Below are 17,565 nucleotides of genomic sequence, written 5' to 3'. Positions count from 1 at the left end.
TGGCCTTGTTGGGCCACATTAGCCTAAACAATGACACTAATGAGGAGCAAGGAGGCGCTAGGGGCTCTTAAATCTGTGTGTTGATGGAACTCCTTTGTCATGGTGGTTGATATTAAAGTTGCTACTACTTTTGTCTGTCTTGTTACTTAATTTCAGAAGCTGATGTTTCTGGTGCCCTGGGTGGTATTGCTGATTTAACCAATCCTGCATAAGAGCAAGTGAAATAGTTTTCGAGAGGTGGTGATGTCAGAGTTGAGATACAAGGATTCTGTGCTTTAAGGGAGTAATGGAGATCCATGAATGTAGGGTGCTTAGGACAGGGAAAGGTTCATCCTACCAGGTTTTAATAAAGTTGAAGTTCTCTGCTGCACTTAGGGCCCCAATCAAGCTAAATAATGAGATTTGTAACTTTGTAGGAACATGCTGGGTAATTAAATTTACCTAGACATAGTCAACTTGAGTGGTAGTTGATCTTCTGGATTCAATATCTTAGGGGCCAATTAAAAAAATACTATTTTGTCATACAATTGGCCCAGGGCAATTTAGGCCAATATTTTCAGCTATATGTAATATTAACAAATACGACTTAATGAGAGGGAAAACTTTTTTTTTGTTTTTATCACCCTTAAAGCTTAATTTGCCTCAGTCAATTACCCTTTAGAAACTCAGGGCCTGATTTAGTGTTTGGATGATTGGTTTACACTGTCACAACATGATGCATATTTCATCCTCCTCATTAAAAGTGCATTGTATCCTAAGGCACCTGTAATATGGCAGACATTATGAAGGAGAAACTCTTCCACCAAACTCTACATAGGCCCTCTACTTTTAGTCTGAGATACGTTATGGAAAAAAGTGGTACAAAGTATGTGCGCCCAGGTGCTTTTTGTTAACGATGTTGAGGTGAGAATAGGGTTTTTTAAAGATTATTTACCACACTCAGGTACTACAACTCAACCCCTTCTTCATGCCAGCCCTTGCTCTTTGAAAATATATTACGTTGCTAAGTTATCCCCTGAACCAGTAGATTGAATGGAGCATCTGCAGAAGGAAGAGATGTTTAGATAACTGCCAAAGATCAAGATCAATAAGATGTCTACTTTCCCCTCACTTACAATTAGATCAACCGAGGAAGATGATGCACTACAAACGTAGTCACTGTCCAGCCCTGTGGCTCAGCACATGCAGGAAAACAGACTGGAGAAGGTTCCTGATGTCATACAGATCACCAATCTTCCTAGGCCAGGAATAGAATACAGAAAGCAGGATGCTGCTCTATATCTAAAAAGGGCACCTGAATGTTAAGAAGCAGAAATAAAACCCCTCACCCCTCTAAGATGCCACCCTTCTCTGCCTATTCACTTCTTACAGATTTATTCATGAAAGCAACCTGATGGATTATTCTGAGACCATTCAACCACAGGTCATTGGTGAGTAACTGCAAAAATAAAAGTGTAGGGCTTTTATTACCTAGTGAATGAAGAAGGGTTCAACCATAATCTGACCAACTATCACCATGAAAAGCCCCAGAGGTAGGATTTTCTGGCCCTCTACTTCAAACTGAAGAATGTACTTGGCTTTCCCAAAAGAATGTGTCCACACAGAGGTGTCTCAAAAATATTTTACAGTGAATGTTATTCTCAAGGCTGTTTGACAGAATAGGGACTTAATTCAGAGAGACATCTACTCAAGACCAACAGATTCAATACTCCACAACAACACTGGCCCGATTCCAACCACTGGCCAGAAGGTTTGCTTAGCGCACTCGTACAACCAATGATTATTATCAAAACAATTAAGAGCAATGGCAGGAGCTTCCATGAATCAGAACTTTCTCATTGTATAAGTGTTTCGAGAGACCTATCAAACCATTCCCTGAAATTGAAAACATTTGAACTGCTTGGTGCCATACCATTCAAGAAAAACAAAATGTTAGGGACTGAAATACAGATTGCCTGGCTACAAAAAGCATTGAACAACCAATAAATTGCAACAGTTTTTCACAAGAGATTAGTTGACAACTAAAACCTTCATCCTGCACCAATGGAATTGTAAGAGTATTCCAATTAATAGAGAAAAGTCCAGCCACAGAAAACCTACACAGGCATTTATAGTGTGTTGAATGGGTTACTCTGTCACAAAAGTCACAGATATACTATCTGTCTTATTACAAGTGCTGTAGGGTATAATGCACTTGTAATAAGCTGGATGGGGTATCCGTCACATTTGTGATGGAGTGACCTATCTGCCAAACTCTAAATTAGGCCCTAAGTTTGCTAAGTCTAACTTTACCCCCTGATGACCTGTAGTAGTCCCATGCAGTTGCTCTCACTAACAAATTTCCAGGTCCGGACTTGGAACTGAAAATAGTCCTGGCAAAAATGCTCAAATCAGCCCCTTCATCTACTCACACAATCTCTTTCTTTCTATCTATCCAGTATATCTCCTTCTTTCCTTTCTTCCACCTCTTTGATTGCTTTCCCTCTACCTTCCTTCTGTCTTCCTCCTTTTCTCTGTCTCTTGAAGCCTCCTATAGTCTGCTGCAATTAGGAGAGCTGAGGAAAGAGATCCAGGCACCAAGAGGCCCTGGGCTTTCAAAACTGCCTTTCAAAGGCTGTAGCCCACCCGGAAATTCCAAGTAGCATGAAAGACCTATCTGGCTGTGCAAATACTCATCTTGGATGATCAGCCATAAACAGCAGTTCCAGAGGAAAGGGAGACCCATGACACTCATGCATCGGGGGGGGGGCCTCTACATGAGGCCCTGGTGTACCAAGAAGCTCAGGTATACCTCAGCTGTTCACTGAGATGCAAATGCTGTATTGTAGTGCGAGGTCTCCTTGCTCCTTAGTTGTGGAAACTGCAGCAGACCTTACAGTCTAATTAATTTGGTGGTAGCTGTAATCCAACTTTCGGACTAGCTGGCATTGTTAGCCATTTCAGTAAAGGTAGATCCTTCTCAATGACACCCTTGAGCTCTTGTTGCATTGGTTTCAACACCAGTGCAACCCTCAAATCACAATGTTGTCTCACTTCACCATTAGTCATCCTACAAAATGAATACCTGGACTGTATCCCAAAGAAGGCCGGATAAGTACCCAGCAAGCAAGGCCCTACAGGTATCTGTCCAGTGGAACCAATTATACTCTCCTGGGTATGATTTAGCTATAGCAACAAATACTGTCCCAACCAGGACCATCTGACTATTGAGCAAAATGATAATCCTCTTAGCTTCAAATTCAGTAGAAGGAGGGAAATAGATAAGGCAACATGAATTAAAAGCTTAAAGGAACCTCTCTCCTGCAATTAACCTACCTCAAGGAACTTTGAAGGGCAGGAGGAAGAGAATGATAAGGTAATTATACATGCCAAAAACATCTGAAGTAAATACACCTTTTTTTGAATGACAAAAATGCTGAGGATTTAACTTCATTTTTGATATTTGGTAGGATTTTGTTAATAGAATGTGACTAATTTGTGTTTGGCATATTAGAGGTCATTCTGCCTTACCTGTGGGTAGTGAAGGACTCCCAGCAACCGGGCCATCGGTACACTCAAGGTTGAGAATGTTTCTCCAACTATGCCGGCGAGGGGAGGGTGGGTTGGACACCGGTACCCAGGAACAGGCCCGCTCATCCCTGAGAGCAGCTCTAGTGTCCTTTTGACAGCTCTGTTCTCAGAAATGCAAGAATCAGAAATATGGAAACCCAGAGTGATATTTGGTAATAAGCTTGGACTTTGGTTGATTTCTTCAACGGCAAACACCATAGCAAGCACATCCCGGTAAAAACGGATATAGAACCTACAGTAAAGAGAAGCATATATATCTATACCAGGAAGTATCAAATTGTTTTTTATTTTACATCTGAGTAGAAGGAGTGACAGCATTAACGTCAGACAGTGCCTGTTATGTTGTGGATAAAAATCAATCAGTGTCACAAGAACATGAAGTACATGTGGACCTTACCTCTTCTGCTTCATTTAAACCTGTGTGGTGTGCATCTAACAAATGTGCCACCTGTCTTATGTAACTCTCATTTCTAGGATGGTTTCCTAATTTAGGGCCCGATTAAAAAAGATCCTCTGTAGTCATTGGGTAGTCTCCACCCTTATGGCAGAATGTCTGCACTGTAGTTCTCATTGTGGTGATTCTGCTATGAGTGTGTAGGATCTTTGTAAATTGGGCTTTTAGGAACACAAATATGAGAGGCTTGCCCCACAGTTGCATCCAAGGTTTTGACACAACAGCAGTGCAAACAACACTCCATACCTATGGGATGACACACTACTTGCCCAAATCCATCAGGTTTGTGTCATGTTGAAGCTGTGCCTGAACTAGCTGCACAACGCAGATCTTAGACTATGGAAGGTAGGCGTTCCTCTGTAAAAAACAATGCATTTGTAATGCAGTGGTATCCATGAGATTGGATATGTGTGATGCACCTTTTCGATGTGTCATGTTAAGCCTGGAATGCACCAAAAACCCTACGTGTTGGTAACCCAGGAGTAGGAAAGGACACAGTGGGTGACCAGCTGAAGTCACTTAACACATCATAATCATCAGTTATATTTCATCCCCTCAACTAGTAGTAGGCCTACACATATAGCAATCTACTATCAGGACACCTTGAGCAACATGGGTCAAGGGCATCGTATATATTTTCAACTCCAGCAGCATTGCAATGTGATGAGTGCACAACATTTAAGCGAAAGGTTTGCCACATGTCCACATAGGTATGGCTGCCCAAGTTCAGCGAAGCCTACTATCAACCACAAAAGGTGGGTACACATAAAGTAGATGACATAGGATATGTACCGTTACATTACATCACTTACTTATTTCCACTCACAATAATGTGTCACTCAATATGTCACACATACTTAGTATATTGTTACACATAAGCAAAGTATGGCCACTGTAAAGTAACACATAGGAATACTGTAGCATTGTCTGCTATTCATCCAGGCCCATTTGAAGTGTGTCCAAGATGTGAATTCTTCCATGTCTTAGACATGTACATTAGTCCCAACAAATTAGGCCAGTTGTGTCACTCTGAACCCACACATCACCTCTGTTGCATGGCTCATTGCTGAAGTTGAGCTTTTCGAAAGCCCAAATTCAGCTGTGCATCACTTTGGGGGCAGGTGCGTTGTGCCATCCTTCTCACAGATGCATCGTAATTTCCGACCCACCTTGGGGGCTTGTGACATGGTGCCCCATGCTATAGATATGTAGCATACCATAGATATGCACAGCACAACTTTTTTCTGATGCATCGCTGCCTTGCCACTGTTTTCATAAATATGCCTCTTAGTGTCTACCTCTTTGCTGGGTCATAGCAGCCAGGTGTTACTGTGACGCATCCTTGTTGTGTAGAGTCAACCACTACTGCTGTCTTTGGCTCTTCAATAGAAGCACACGTCTGCTGGATTGGGCAGGTGCTTCCTTAAAACAATGACTCAACAAATGGTTGAATGAGAAACAAGACACAACAGAGTGTTCTCCCAGAGAATTGGGCTGCTCGTACAAACAGACTGGGTGAAAAAAGTAATTGAAAGTTGCACTCTGACTTTTTGCAGTTTGCCACTTTGTGATGCGACCCACAAACTTTCCAGGTACATGGACCCAAAAAATGACCTGGCTAATGAATATTAATTAGGCCAGAGGCTATTTTGGACCTCCTATGATTGGATAAAAACACAGGAAAGATGGCCTGTAAGGAACAGAAGACCACCATCCCTGTGTTTGTAGTCTCCAATGGGTAACTTTTTCCAAACAGTTTCATAAGGCGAGGCTGGTAAACAAAAAAACAAAACTACTTGGAAACAGATGAGAAGGAGCAGGCAGTTGTCTTCTCAACCACTGCCCACTCACTACCCGAAAGGGTCACGCAACACAATTCCCTAAGTGGAAGCTGTCCAAAGGAGGCAGCGTCCCCTTCGCAAATGGATCATCATCCCTGAAGAGAAGACAGTAACTTTTCTATTATTTGTGATCGCAACTGCAGCCAGAAAGCATTGATTCTTCTTATTCCAAATTGTGAATCAAACTGGCTTTTGCCCATATAACCCTATATCTCCAGGTAAAACACAGTCTTGATTCACAGGTGAGAAAGCCTGACCAGGTAACACAAGATGCATAACACTAACCCTTTTGAGGTGAGATATGACCCATATCTTCACTCCTGGACCACACACTAATATGCTGCATAAGGTTTAACATTAGAGTTCATAGAATATGTTGCCTAATGGAGAGGGATTAGGAGGGCTTTTGAGGACTTCAGTTGTCATCAGAGCTCCTTGTTATACTGCAAGGTTCAGTTCCCAAATAGGAGTTAATGGAGTCTGTGTGCCAGCCTGAGGGTTATAAAGTACCTCACAGTATGATGACACAGTTAACCTTGTCACTAAAATCTTGTGTTCAGGGGGGCAGCTTGGTGGGCCTGGCCCACTACTATGAAACCAGAGTCAAACAGACCAGACACACTACCTAAGAAAGTGCAGGAGACTTGCTGGTTGATGACAGGAAAATGGATCAGGCATCATGTCAGTAAAGCGGCTGGAAAATTGGGGTCTCTCTGCTACAGTGTATAGAACAGGCTGGTACCAGGTATAGTTTTAGGAAACCATTTGCAAGCTAAAAGAGGCCCGCTCAAAGATATTCCAGGGGTCACCTGAAAATGAGATGAACTCCATTGTTGGCATCCTGCAGTGTTCTGAATATGTAGAGAAACGTATATCAGAACTGGATACATTTCACTCAGAAGTTGGCAGCCGAAGCTGTTGAACACTGGGTTGCCGAATACCCAGGCTGCAATGCGTGGATTTGATTCCAACACATTCCTCTTTCTCCCACCACTGGACACTCCCGCCCCTTTATTTCACTCCTGCAGGTTATTATTCATCCCTGCTTTCTACTTTTGACACTTTTTTCATCTTTCTATTCCTGCTCATTTCCTCCTTTTGTGTTTTTCTCTCCCTTGCTCTGGGTCAAAAATTGATAAGGAAAAATCTGTGCGGGTCCCCAAAAATTAGTGCTGATGGCCCCATCCACAACCACTGACTCATTTTAAGCGCCCAGGGCCAGCGTGACGCTGCAAGGCAATTTCTGAGCTGCGTCATTTTGAAAGTGCAGGGATGAAACAGTGATACGTTATATTTACAAAAATATGACGCATCCCTGTACTTTCCTCAGTACTGGCAAACAAGCTGCTGCCTGGTGCCAACACATGCACCCGTGCACTGTGGTGCAAGAGTGCCTGCTTTGCAGGGATGATGGTTTATGTGCAGGAAGGAACACCTTCCTGCACATAAACAATAATTAATGGCGTTTTCCTCTTCCTATGTGTGCTGCAGAATGTATCACATATAGAAGGATTTAAAAATGGGGAGAAATAGTGTTGTTTCTCCCAGTTGCATCACTTTAATGCCACCCCTTGGGTGGCATAGGAATCTGACGCATTACCAACCTTGTAAACCTGGAAATGCATCAGATTCCGTCAGGTTCCATGGGTGTTGCATGGGAACACCCACATCAACACCCATGTTACGCCCTTTTCACGGAGAGTTATGCATGAAAGGGGGCCATATTTACAAGGCCATGAACCTTGTAAATATGGGCTGACACACTGTGCCACCAGAATTTAAAAAACAAATGAGGCTCCATTGACGCAGTGGGCTGCTAGGGCCTTGACGCTAGAGCCTTGCAAATGAGGCCCTTGGTTTTAAAGAAGGAAATACAGATTTGGCAATTTTAATAAAATCAGATTTGGCTTATCTTTCTTCTAAATTTCTTTGTTAATTATCATTATTAATATAGGACTGATTATGTAGATAATGTCAATTTTGGTGGGGAGGGGAGGGAAGTGAAGCATCCACCACAGTAGATAATGGCCACTAGCAACGTTAGCAACAAAACAGAGCTTGCAGGCACCTTGACAAAGAATGGCCAGTAATGGGCACCATACCACCATCCCTTTAGTGAGAGAAGGCAGTTGTCCCATGGACCACTTCTTACTGCCCCGGAATCTCCCACCATCATTCCCAAAGGGGAGACATCCAAAGTGGACCCCTTCCCCTTTGTCAATCTGATACCACCCCGACTTGGGAGTCTGTAACCGGTCAATGATTTGTTATTGAAATTGTCACAAATCGTTAATACACCAGACTTCGAATTGCTTTTTGGATACCCAAAAGCACATGCCTTGTAAATAGCTATTCAGAAACTATTTCTAAGCCCATTTAGTGCTTAAGGAATACTCTGAATTGCTGAAGTGGTTTATTCCATTGGAAAATGCTTTCTACTGGCCTCCGCCTCTCTGATTTAGCGAATCAGAAGGTTTGAGACCAGTAACAAGTTTGCACATCTGTCCCTTAGTTCTGAACAAAGTGCAGCATCATGTGTTTAAAGGGGCAAACAAGTTGGTAGGCCTTATAGATTTAAGAAGGAGGTATATGTGACATCAGAGACGGGTATCACAAGATGATTGTGCCCTGGATAGACCCATACCTACTGTATATCACTTGGAGACAGTGAGAGGTGACCAAGTCACAGCAAAGTATCTGAAAGAGCCTTCAAGGATAAAGAGAGTTCTAATATATCAGGGCAAGATTTGGTTTAAGAGATTTTACTCAGAGCAGACACTGACTTTGTAAAAACATACTGGAAAAGGGTTTCAAAATCTACTCTACAAACACAAAAGTGAGAAGTTTTCTTCCTTCATTCAGGGTAAGGTCAAACAATTTGAATTTGCCCTTAACCACCTGTCAATAGTCCATAAGCACTTGTCACCTTGAAGAAATCTAAGGTCACCTGGGTAGGTGACAGAAAAATCACCCTCATGGGACTGCTCAACATCTCTTCCTAGAGAAGGGCATCCTAACGCTTTCTAAAAAATAAAAAAAATAAACAAAAATAATCCGCCCTTCACAAAGCGATCAAATACACTAGTGTTTCTTAATCTTTTGTCTTCTGTCGACCCCCATTTAATCATTACTGAAATATTGGAATCCTGGGACCCCCATTGAGTCATTACTAGTAGCGAGAAGCATTTCCAGTAACTTGATCTGCAAAACAATACACAAAAAGACTGACACCAACATGCACTAAACAAATACACAAAGGAAGATATATTTAATTCAGAAACAAATTTAAAAAATCTCTTTTTTAATGGGAAATCTGGAGCTCTTGTAAATAAAATTGAGGCCACTCATCATCCACACTATAAACTGTTTGATGCACATACACTGCTCCCATAAACCAATCTAAGGAATCTAACTTCAATTGAGCCCCTCCACTTTCAAAGTCCTTCACATTAACAGAACGTTTTAAAATGTTCAGCCTCACGCTTTGCTTTTTAATTTTTCTATAATTTATTAGTCTGTTAATATCATTTAATTAAATTTTTTAAGCAATCGTGGCCCCCTGAGTAGGTTTCGTGGAGCCTCAGTGGCCGCCTGACCAAAAAATAAGAACCACTGAATTTCACTGTTACCTAGAGGTGAACCCTGATCAGAACTTCCTTGACACAAAGTTCAGTCCCTGATTTTTACCTTTCCCAAACTGACCAGCTGCCTCCCATGTTCTCCATATGTGCAAGGTAGTGGTTTAAAGCCCCTTCTGCCACGATGTCACATTCCTCTGCAGAGAAATTTGAGCAAATTCACAAATCGGTGAATGGCTTTAGATAGTGTGTAAGAAGGCTAAATGGTTCCGGAGAACAGTAGAATGGATTTCTGCTAGAAATGTATATAGTAACTTTATGTGGCAGCATTTCCACTAAAAGATCATCTATGGTGGACAACTGAGAAATGCCCTTCTGTAACAAGTCCCCCAACATTCAGTATAAATACATCGAGCATGTGATGGAAGTACATCATGTTTGTTACTCCCTGGACTGGGTTAGTGATGTTATTTGCATCAGTAGAGGTTATGAAGATAAGGCTAGTTGTTTTATGCTCGTTGTGCATTGTGGTGACTTCACTAAAAACAAGTGGCCATATATATGAGCCCCTTGCACAGCTGTTGCGTCACTTTTTGTGATGCTCTCGTAAGGCAGACTACAAACTCATATCTATGAGTTAACTCAAAGCCACTTTGTGTGGCTCTGAATTACCTCATAGTTATGGAGTATGGCAAGGCAGAGCAAATAGCTGCATGGCCTTACTCCAGCGCCAAAACCTTACACATCCCCAAAGGAGGGGCAACAAGGGGAAATAGCTTCATTTTGCCTCCTTTTTCCTCTTTCCAAGTGTGCTGCATTCTGGATTTTAAAGTTATTTTAAGTTAGGGGTAGTAACTAGAAGTAGTTTTAATTCCTAAAAGTAATCCCCAACTTTAGTAACATAATGAGCAGCTCAGAAAAAATGGTTGTGGAACTCAACCTCACCCCTTACCTCCATCTAGGAAGGGGAGAGTTAAGGTCCTTCTGCAAGCTGAAAAAGATTAGAACAGGTCCCAACCCTACCAAGGTCAAGCCCAAGGAGCTCTTGGCAGAATACACACGGGACCTCCCTGCTGAGGAGGAAGGCCTCCCCTCAGATAGGGAACATGTAGGAGCTGAGGAGGATGAACTCCCTTCTCCTTACCTAACTAGGGAGATTAGGGTCCCAAGGTCCCTATCTCCAAAGATAGTACTCACAGAATCTGGATCTTCCACAGGGGAGTCCAGCTCCTCTGGGAACATTGAGGGCAGCCACAATGAAGAGAACCTCCTTTTAGCAAGGATGGGCAAAAGATTAGCTTTGGAGCAACAGCTCCTAGCTATAGAGAGGGAGAGAGCAGAAATGGACTTAGCACCCATTAATGGCGGCAGCAACTTAAATAGTGTCAGAGAGAATACTGATATCCTAAAAATCCCCAAAGGGACTGTCTCAAATAATGAAGAAGTTGATGATATCACCAAATGGTTCACAGCTGTTGAGAGCCTGTGCAACCAGAAAACTAAACAATCTCAATGGGGGCTCTCCTTTTGAAACTATTTACTGGTAAGTGTAGGGATAGACTCCTCAAACTCACTGGTGCAGATGCTGAATCATCTGACCACATGCAGGCTACCCTGATTGAGGGTTTTGGATTCACCACTGAGGAGTATGGAATTAGGTTCAGGGGGCTCACAAAACCTCGGACAAGTCATGGGTTGATTTTGTAGCTTACTCAGTGAGAACTCTAGATGGATTGAGAACTGGTAGTGGAGTGTATGACTATGAGGGGCTTTATAATTTGTTTATGAAGGAATATCTTTTAAGTAACTGCTTCAATGACAAGTTGGATCAATATCTAGTAGACCTAAGTCCAATTTCTCCCCAAGAATTTGGAAAGAAGGCAGACCATTGGGTCAAGAGAAAGTTGACCAAGACTTCCACTGGGGGTGACCAAAAGAAAGGGGTCACAAAGCCTCCCCAAGGGAAGGGTGGTGAGACACCTGAGAACAAAATCAAAGAGTCTTCACAAGGGTCCCAAAGACTTGCACAGGAGGGTGGGCCCTGAGCCTCTTCACAGTGCACTTTGGTTGCTGGTGGTGGGTGTTTGGGGTTAACTTGAACCCCAACCAGTGGGCTTCCTAACCCCCAGAGATTGGGACTGGAAGAGTTGTACTTACCTGCAAAAAGTACTAAGGGGGTCATTCTGACGCCAACAGGCTGGCGGTGCTCCCAAGGGCATTCTGACTGCGGCGGTTAAGCCGCGGCCAGAAAGGGAAAACCGGCGGTCTCCCGCCGGTTTTCCGCTGCCCTGAAGAATCCTCCATGGCGGCGCCGCCATGGGGATTCCGACCCCCTCACCGCCATCCTGTTCCTGGCGGTTTTCACCGCCAGGAACAGGATGGCGGTGAGGGGTGTCGCGGGGCCCCTGGGGGCCCCTGCAGTGCCCATGCCCATGGCATGGGCACTGCAGGGGCCCCCGTAAGAGGGCCCCACAAAGATTTTCAGTGTCTGCCATGCAGACACTGAAAATCGCGACGGGTGCAACTGCACCCGTCGCACCCTTCCCACTCCGCCGGCTCTATTCAGAGCCGGCTTCCTCGTGGGAAGGGGTTTCCCGCTGGGCTGGCGGGCGGTCTTCTGGCGGTCTCCCGCCAGCCCAGCGGGAAACACAGAATAACCGCGGCGGTCTTCTGACCGCGGTGCAGTATTCTGTTGGGGGAACTTTGGCGGGCGGCCTCCGCCGCCCGCCAAAGTTAGAATGACCCCCTAACTCTTCTTCCCCCCAAAGTGGTATTGATACATATGTGAAAAACGTATTTATTTTTGTACTTACCTGCAACTTGAATCTTGCTGTTGTCGAAATAAATTATACTTTTGCTACATAAAATCAATTTGTCTGGAATTAAGTCATTAAGTGTGTGCTTCTTCTATTATCTGTGTGTGTACAACAAATGCTGAGCACTACCCTCTGATAAGCCTAACTACACGACCATTCTACCACAAAAGAAAGCATTAGTATTATCTACTTTGGCCTCTGTTAAGCCTCTGGGGAACCCCTGGACTCTGTGCACACTATGGGGGTCATTATGACCCCGGCGGTCGGAGTTAATGTGGCAGTAGTACCGCCAACAGGCTGGCAGTACATACCACCACATTATGACATTGGCGGGTTGGCTCCAGCCAACCCGCCAATGTACCTCACCGACCGCCATGGCAGTCTCCAACCCGGCGGCCGCTACTGTCCCGTCTGTGGCATTATGACCCTGCCTACCGCCTTCCTTCCCTGTCCCTGGTAGGAGGTCCACCCCCTAACACTCCCCTAACACTCCCCATATTACATCCCCATCCACCACCCTCCATCCACTTTCCCCCCTTCCAATCCTCCCCATACACGCACAGTCGCACACTCGCAGTGACATACACCACGCATTCACACACTCACTCACACAGGCATACACGCATTCAAACATGCATGCATCCATTTATTCACGCACACATCTGTACACACATCCAAACTTACAGGCAGACACTCATTCACATTTGCATTCATACACGCAGTCCCACACATGCACACACACACGCAATCAACACAAAACATTCATGCGCATGCACTCACACACTCACACATTCATGCACACACACACCCACACACACACAAAACACCCCCCTCCCCTGTAGGAAACTCGACTTACCTGAATCTAGGAGGTCTTCTGGCAGGGAAAAGGACAGGGCTCTGCTACCGCCAGCAGTGCCCGCCAGCAGAACACCACCAGGCCTTATTATTTCTCATAATACAGCTGGCGGCGGTCTGCTGGTGTGGCGCTGCCAGCATGACCACAGCTGGATTTCCGCCCTTCTTGTGGTGGAAATCCGGCTGTGGTCATATTATGGCAGACGGATGTTAGCCGTGGCGACGGTCTTTTGGCGGCTGTCGCCTTGGCGGTAGGCGGTTTTTACCAACAATTACATAATGAGGGCCTAGTTCTCATTTTGAAATAGTATATACAGAGCCAGCTTCCTACACATATGCACTCCTTTTCCTTACTTTGGAAGTGTACCCCATACCCTGACTTTGTCTTAGTATACAGAGCCCCCCGTCACTTCAAGTAGCATTGCACTTCTTCCTCACAATACATCCTTTGGACACTTGGCTGTGGTGCTCACAAACATACCAGCAAGATGTGTACATTTTGGAGCAGGTGCCATGAACAGTGACATTCCTGCTTGAGTATGAACTGTGTGTGAATCTGGCGTGGATGTTGTAGGGTTTGGTGCATCCCTGGCTAACGGTGAGCAATATTTCTTAGACTGCTTCGTAGTGAAGCTGTTTTCAGACATCTGGCACAGTGGAGAGAGGCATGCTTTGAAATACCCATTAATGTGCTTGTAATTGATATACAAGAAAGGAAAGGCTCATAGCACGTCCCTTCTCTCCACACTGCTTGACCCTCCTCCTCCCTACACAGAGACAATGATACCCCTCATCAGAACTCACTGACATCAAATCACCAACCAAGCATCATTTCAAGGAGAGAGTAGTGTGTCTACATCAAATCACCAAGTAAGCATAATTTCAAGAAGAGAGTAGTGTATAAGTAGTAGTTGTGAGATATGGATGCCCAAATTTAATTTAAGAGGGGCTAGCGCCTCCTTGCGCCACATTAGTGTCATTTTTTATGATGCTAATGTGGCTCAACGAGGCCAAATTTGTGGCACCTGATTTACAAAGTGGCGCAATGCATGTCTTGCACCACTTTGTAACCAATGCGCCACATTATGGCTGCGCCAGGCATAATGTGTGCAAGGGGCACATTTCCCCATTAGGGGGACTGCAAAAATGGCACAGTGGAATCCATGAGATTCCACCACTCTATTTTTTGTGGCATTTTTTGACACCTGCACAGATCAGGTGTTTAAAGGAAGTGCACCATTATTTATAATGGGCCTCCATAACCTTTGCAGGAATAGCGCCAAAATGTTGACGCTATTGTCCCTAACATGTGCCATGGTACACCGTATGTTTAATACAGGCAACACATGGTGGCATTAGGGTGGCGCTAAGGGGCGCCACTTTTCCTAAATTTGGGCCACAATGTTTAGGGAGACCTCTTCATCTTGTATTGACAGCTGATTGACTCCCTTACCTTTTACACCTCCGAACTGACAGCACCACGTTAAAAAACATGATGCTGGTTCTTGAACTCATTAATGTGCAACACAGGTAGCTGCCATAGGTGGATGCATGAACGGGGTTGAGGTAGTCACTGTAGGAAAGAGGATTATTAGGTGGGGTGGATGGTAGTACATTACAAGTAACAATGTCACTATTCTTGTCAGGCCCAGTAAAGGTTTTAGTAGTTTAAACATGACCTCAGCTCCTGGTTGCTACAGCATGGAGCAGACAGACAACTTGAAATGTGTAAAGTATTTAGAAGTAGAAAAACAGCTAACAATTCAAATACACTACAGAAGAAAAACAACAATCCAGTTTATAAACATGTAGAATAGTGTAATGAACAAACTAACACCACAACTACAAAAATACAATAAGGGGAACCTGACACAGATTTTTTAAGTTTGAAATTAAAATAGCAGCAAAAAGCACAAAGTGCAAGCATGCAGGCAACTGGTCTCGCTAGACCGGGACAAGGGTATGATTTAAAGTTGATCGTGATGGAGCACAGGTCGGAAACACAGGTTGGATTTGTCCCAGTCTGAAAGTTACCTTCACACATAGAAAATTTCAGAGAAAGGACAATCTTCAATGGGTTAAGGCAGCAAGCTGGATCTGACGGCAGGCTTGTCGACGATGGGTTGATGAAGGATGAACATTTGGGGAAGCTGTTGATGAATGCGAGAAAAGCTCAGAGCGGGCAAAGTCCTGAGCTCATGCCCATCAAGTCATCAATGTTAATCTGGTGCTGCTTGATGTTAGGCCTAGTGAAACTTTGTATCTTCTGACTTAGGGCCTAATTTAAATCTTGGCAGATGGGTTAATCCATCACAAGTGTCGGATATGCTGTCTGCCGAAATCTTAATCGCATAGGCTATAATGAGATTTAGATTTTGGCAGACAGGATATCCATTACCGTTGTGAAGGAGTAACCCGTTGGGACTGAGTAACCTGTCCGTAGCTGAGGAGAGTTCAACTTCATTAAATACCTGTCATTGTCTGTCCAGATGATGATTTGCTTTTACGAAAATAAACCTAGCTGGATCTGACGCGAAGTCAGGTCCACCAACTGTTCACTCTCAGTGGATCGGCTGGCAAGTAGGGCCTGGTCCTTCAACAGTTCTTGGTGTTCAACAGTTCTCGATGGGGCAGCAGTAAAGGACTGTGATGTCTTTTCATTCAGATGAAAGGAAGGCACTACAGTCTATGCAATCTCTGGAGCATTGCCACTAAGTTGAGGATGGATCAGTTGACCACTTTCTCCCTATTTCAAATAGTCTGATTTGCTTTTAAGTCAGCCAATCACCATTTATTTCTGGGCCCACCCACTTTACCCTGACGCGCATGTTGAACACACTTCAATTAGGTAAGTCCATCATTTCATGCCAAAATAGACCATTCATAGTCACTGTTTTCATACCGCCCCAAAGGTGGCTCTCCCATTCCCAGAAAAAAGAAACCAATATCTGCTTTTCCATCAAGTACAGGGTACTGGCAAGACAGAAGGAGACAGGACGCATGCTCTCAGGTTACAAGCTCTCAATAGGAAAGGTCCGGAACCTCAGATATACTGCAACTCACGCATTAGCCTTCAAGGTCTTGTTTGGCTCTTATTCTAAAGTACAAACTCAACTGAAGGAGAATATCACTCACTTAGGATTTGGCTTAAGCACATAGGGGGTTATTACAACTTTGGAGGAGGTGGTAATCCGTCCCAAATGTGACGGATATACCACCAGCCGTATTACGAGTTCCATAGGATATAATCGACTCGTAATACAGCTGGTGGTATATCCGCCACTTTACCGTCACTTTTGGGACGGATTAACACCTCCTTCAAAGTTGTAATAACCCCCATATTGCCTTACAGCTGCTCTCCTTTCAGTCCATTGGAACTGATAGCATTGCCGGAGATGCTTTGGTGTTGGGTGAATGGTTCCTGGTCTCAAGGCCTTTTCACTCCTCATTCCCACCCAGTTAGCTGCGAGTGTGGCTTGGCAACGTGGGCATGGCCTAATTCATAGCGCAGGCTAATATTACAGGTTCGCACACTGTGAAGCATGCTGCATGTGCTGAGAAGCCTTGCAAATAGCACATTACAAGGCCACTGCAAGAAGTGGACCCTTCTGTAGCTGTTGAACATGCACTAGGAACCAAGCACTCTCTCACAATATTTGATGTGAAAAAACGATATTTCTGGGAACACACCTGAGCCCCAAGTTGCAATATTCGAGCACCAAAACATGCAGATGGAAAAAAGAAGTAGGGATCATTGCTCTGCACTTCTGTTTTTAATCGTGTAGAAAGAGACATCAATAAACAACATTTCTAGCTTACTTATATACAATTTAAATATAGGTCTGACAGTTTAACAAAGGAAGAACATTAAAGTCGAGATAAGTGACATAAACCATCCAAAACAGGGAACCATAACTAGGAAACTGTAGCACCTGTGAAGGGTAGTACTCTCGAATGCTTCCCAGTGCGAGATGTGAACCAATTGATGAAGCATACCACACTAGGTAGGTGAGTGTTCATCATCCTGTATGAGTACATGATTATGGCCCTCATTCCGACCCTGGCGGTCCAAGACCGCCAGGGCCGCGGGCAACGGAAGCACCGCCAACAGGCTGGCGGTGCTTCATTGCCCATTCTGACCGCAGCGGTAAAGCCGCGGTCAGAAAAGGGGATCCGGAGGTTTCCCGCTGGATTTCCCCTGGCTGAGCTGAACCTCCATGGCGGCACTGCAAGCAGCGCCACCATGGGGATTCCGACCCCCTTCCCGCCATCCTGGCGGTTTTTACCGCCAGGAACAGGATGGCGGAAACGGGTGTCGTGGGGCCCCTGGGGGCCCCTGCACTGCCCATGCCACTGGCATGGGCAGTGCAGGGGCCCCCTAACAGGGCCCCAGCATGATTTTCACTGTCTGCATAGCAGACAGTGAAAATCGCGACGGGTGCAACTGCACC

At 44.5% G+C, this 17,565-nt stretch overlaps 1 protein-coding gene across 1 annotated transcript in view; it reads right to left on the bottom strand.

The window, feature by feature from the left end:
• Positions 1–17,565, bottom strand: part of LOC138249301 (extracellular calcium-sensing receptor-like) — a 122,465-nt gene that overhangs the window by 102,198 nt on the left and 2,702 nt on the right. The window contains exon 2 of the mRNA XM_069203259.1: positions 3,511–3,802. Within this exon, the coding sequence (XP_069059360.1) occupies positions 3,511–3,802 (292 nt within the window). The remainder of the gene's footprint in view (positions 1–3,510; positions 3,803–17,565) is intronic.

The sequence above is a fragment of the Pleurodeles waltl genome, chromosome 8 (genome assembly GCF_031143425.1).
Source record: "Pleurodeles waltl isolate 20211129_DDA chromosome 8, aPleWal1.hap1.20221129, whole genome shotgun sequence".
In the NCBI taxonomy this organism is placed as follows: domain Eukaryota; kingdom Metazoa; phylum Chordata; class Amphibia; order Caudata; family Salamandridae; genus Pleurodeles; species Pleurodeles waltl.
This window is presented reverse-complemented; position numbering and strand designations above follow the sequence as displayed.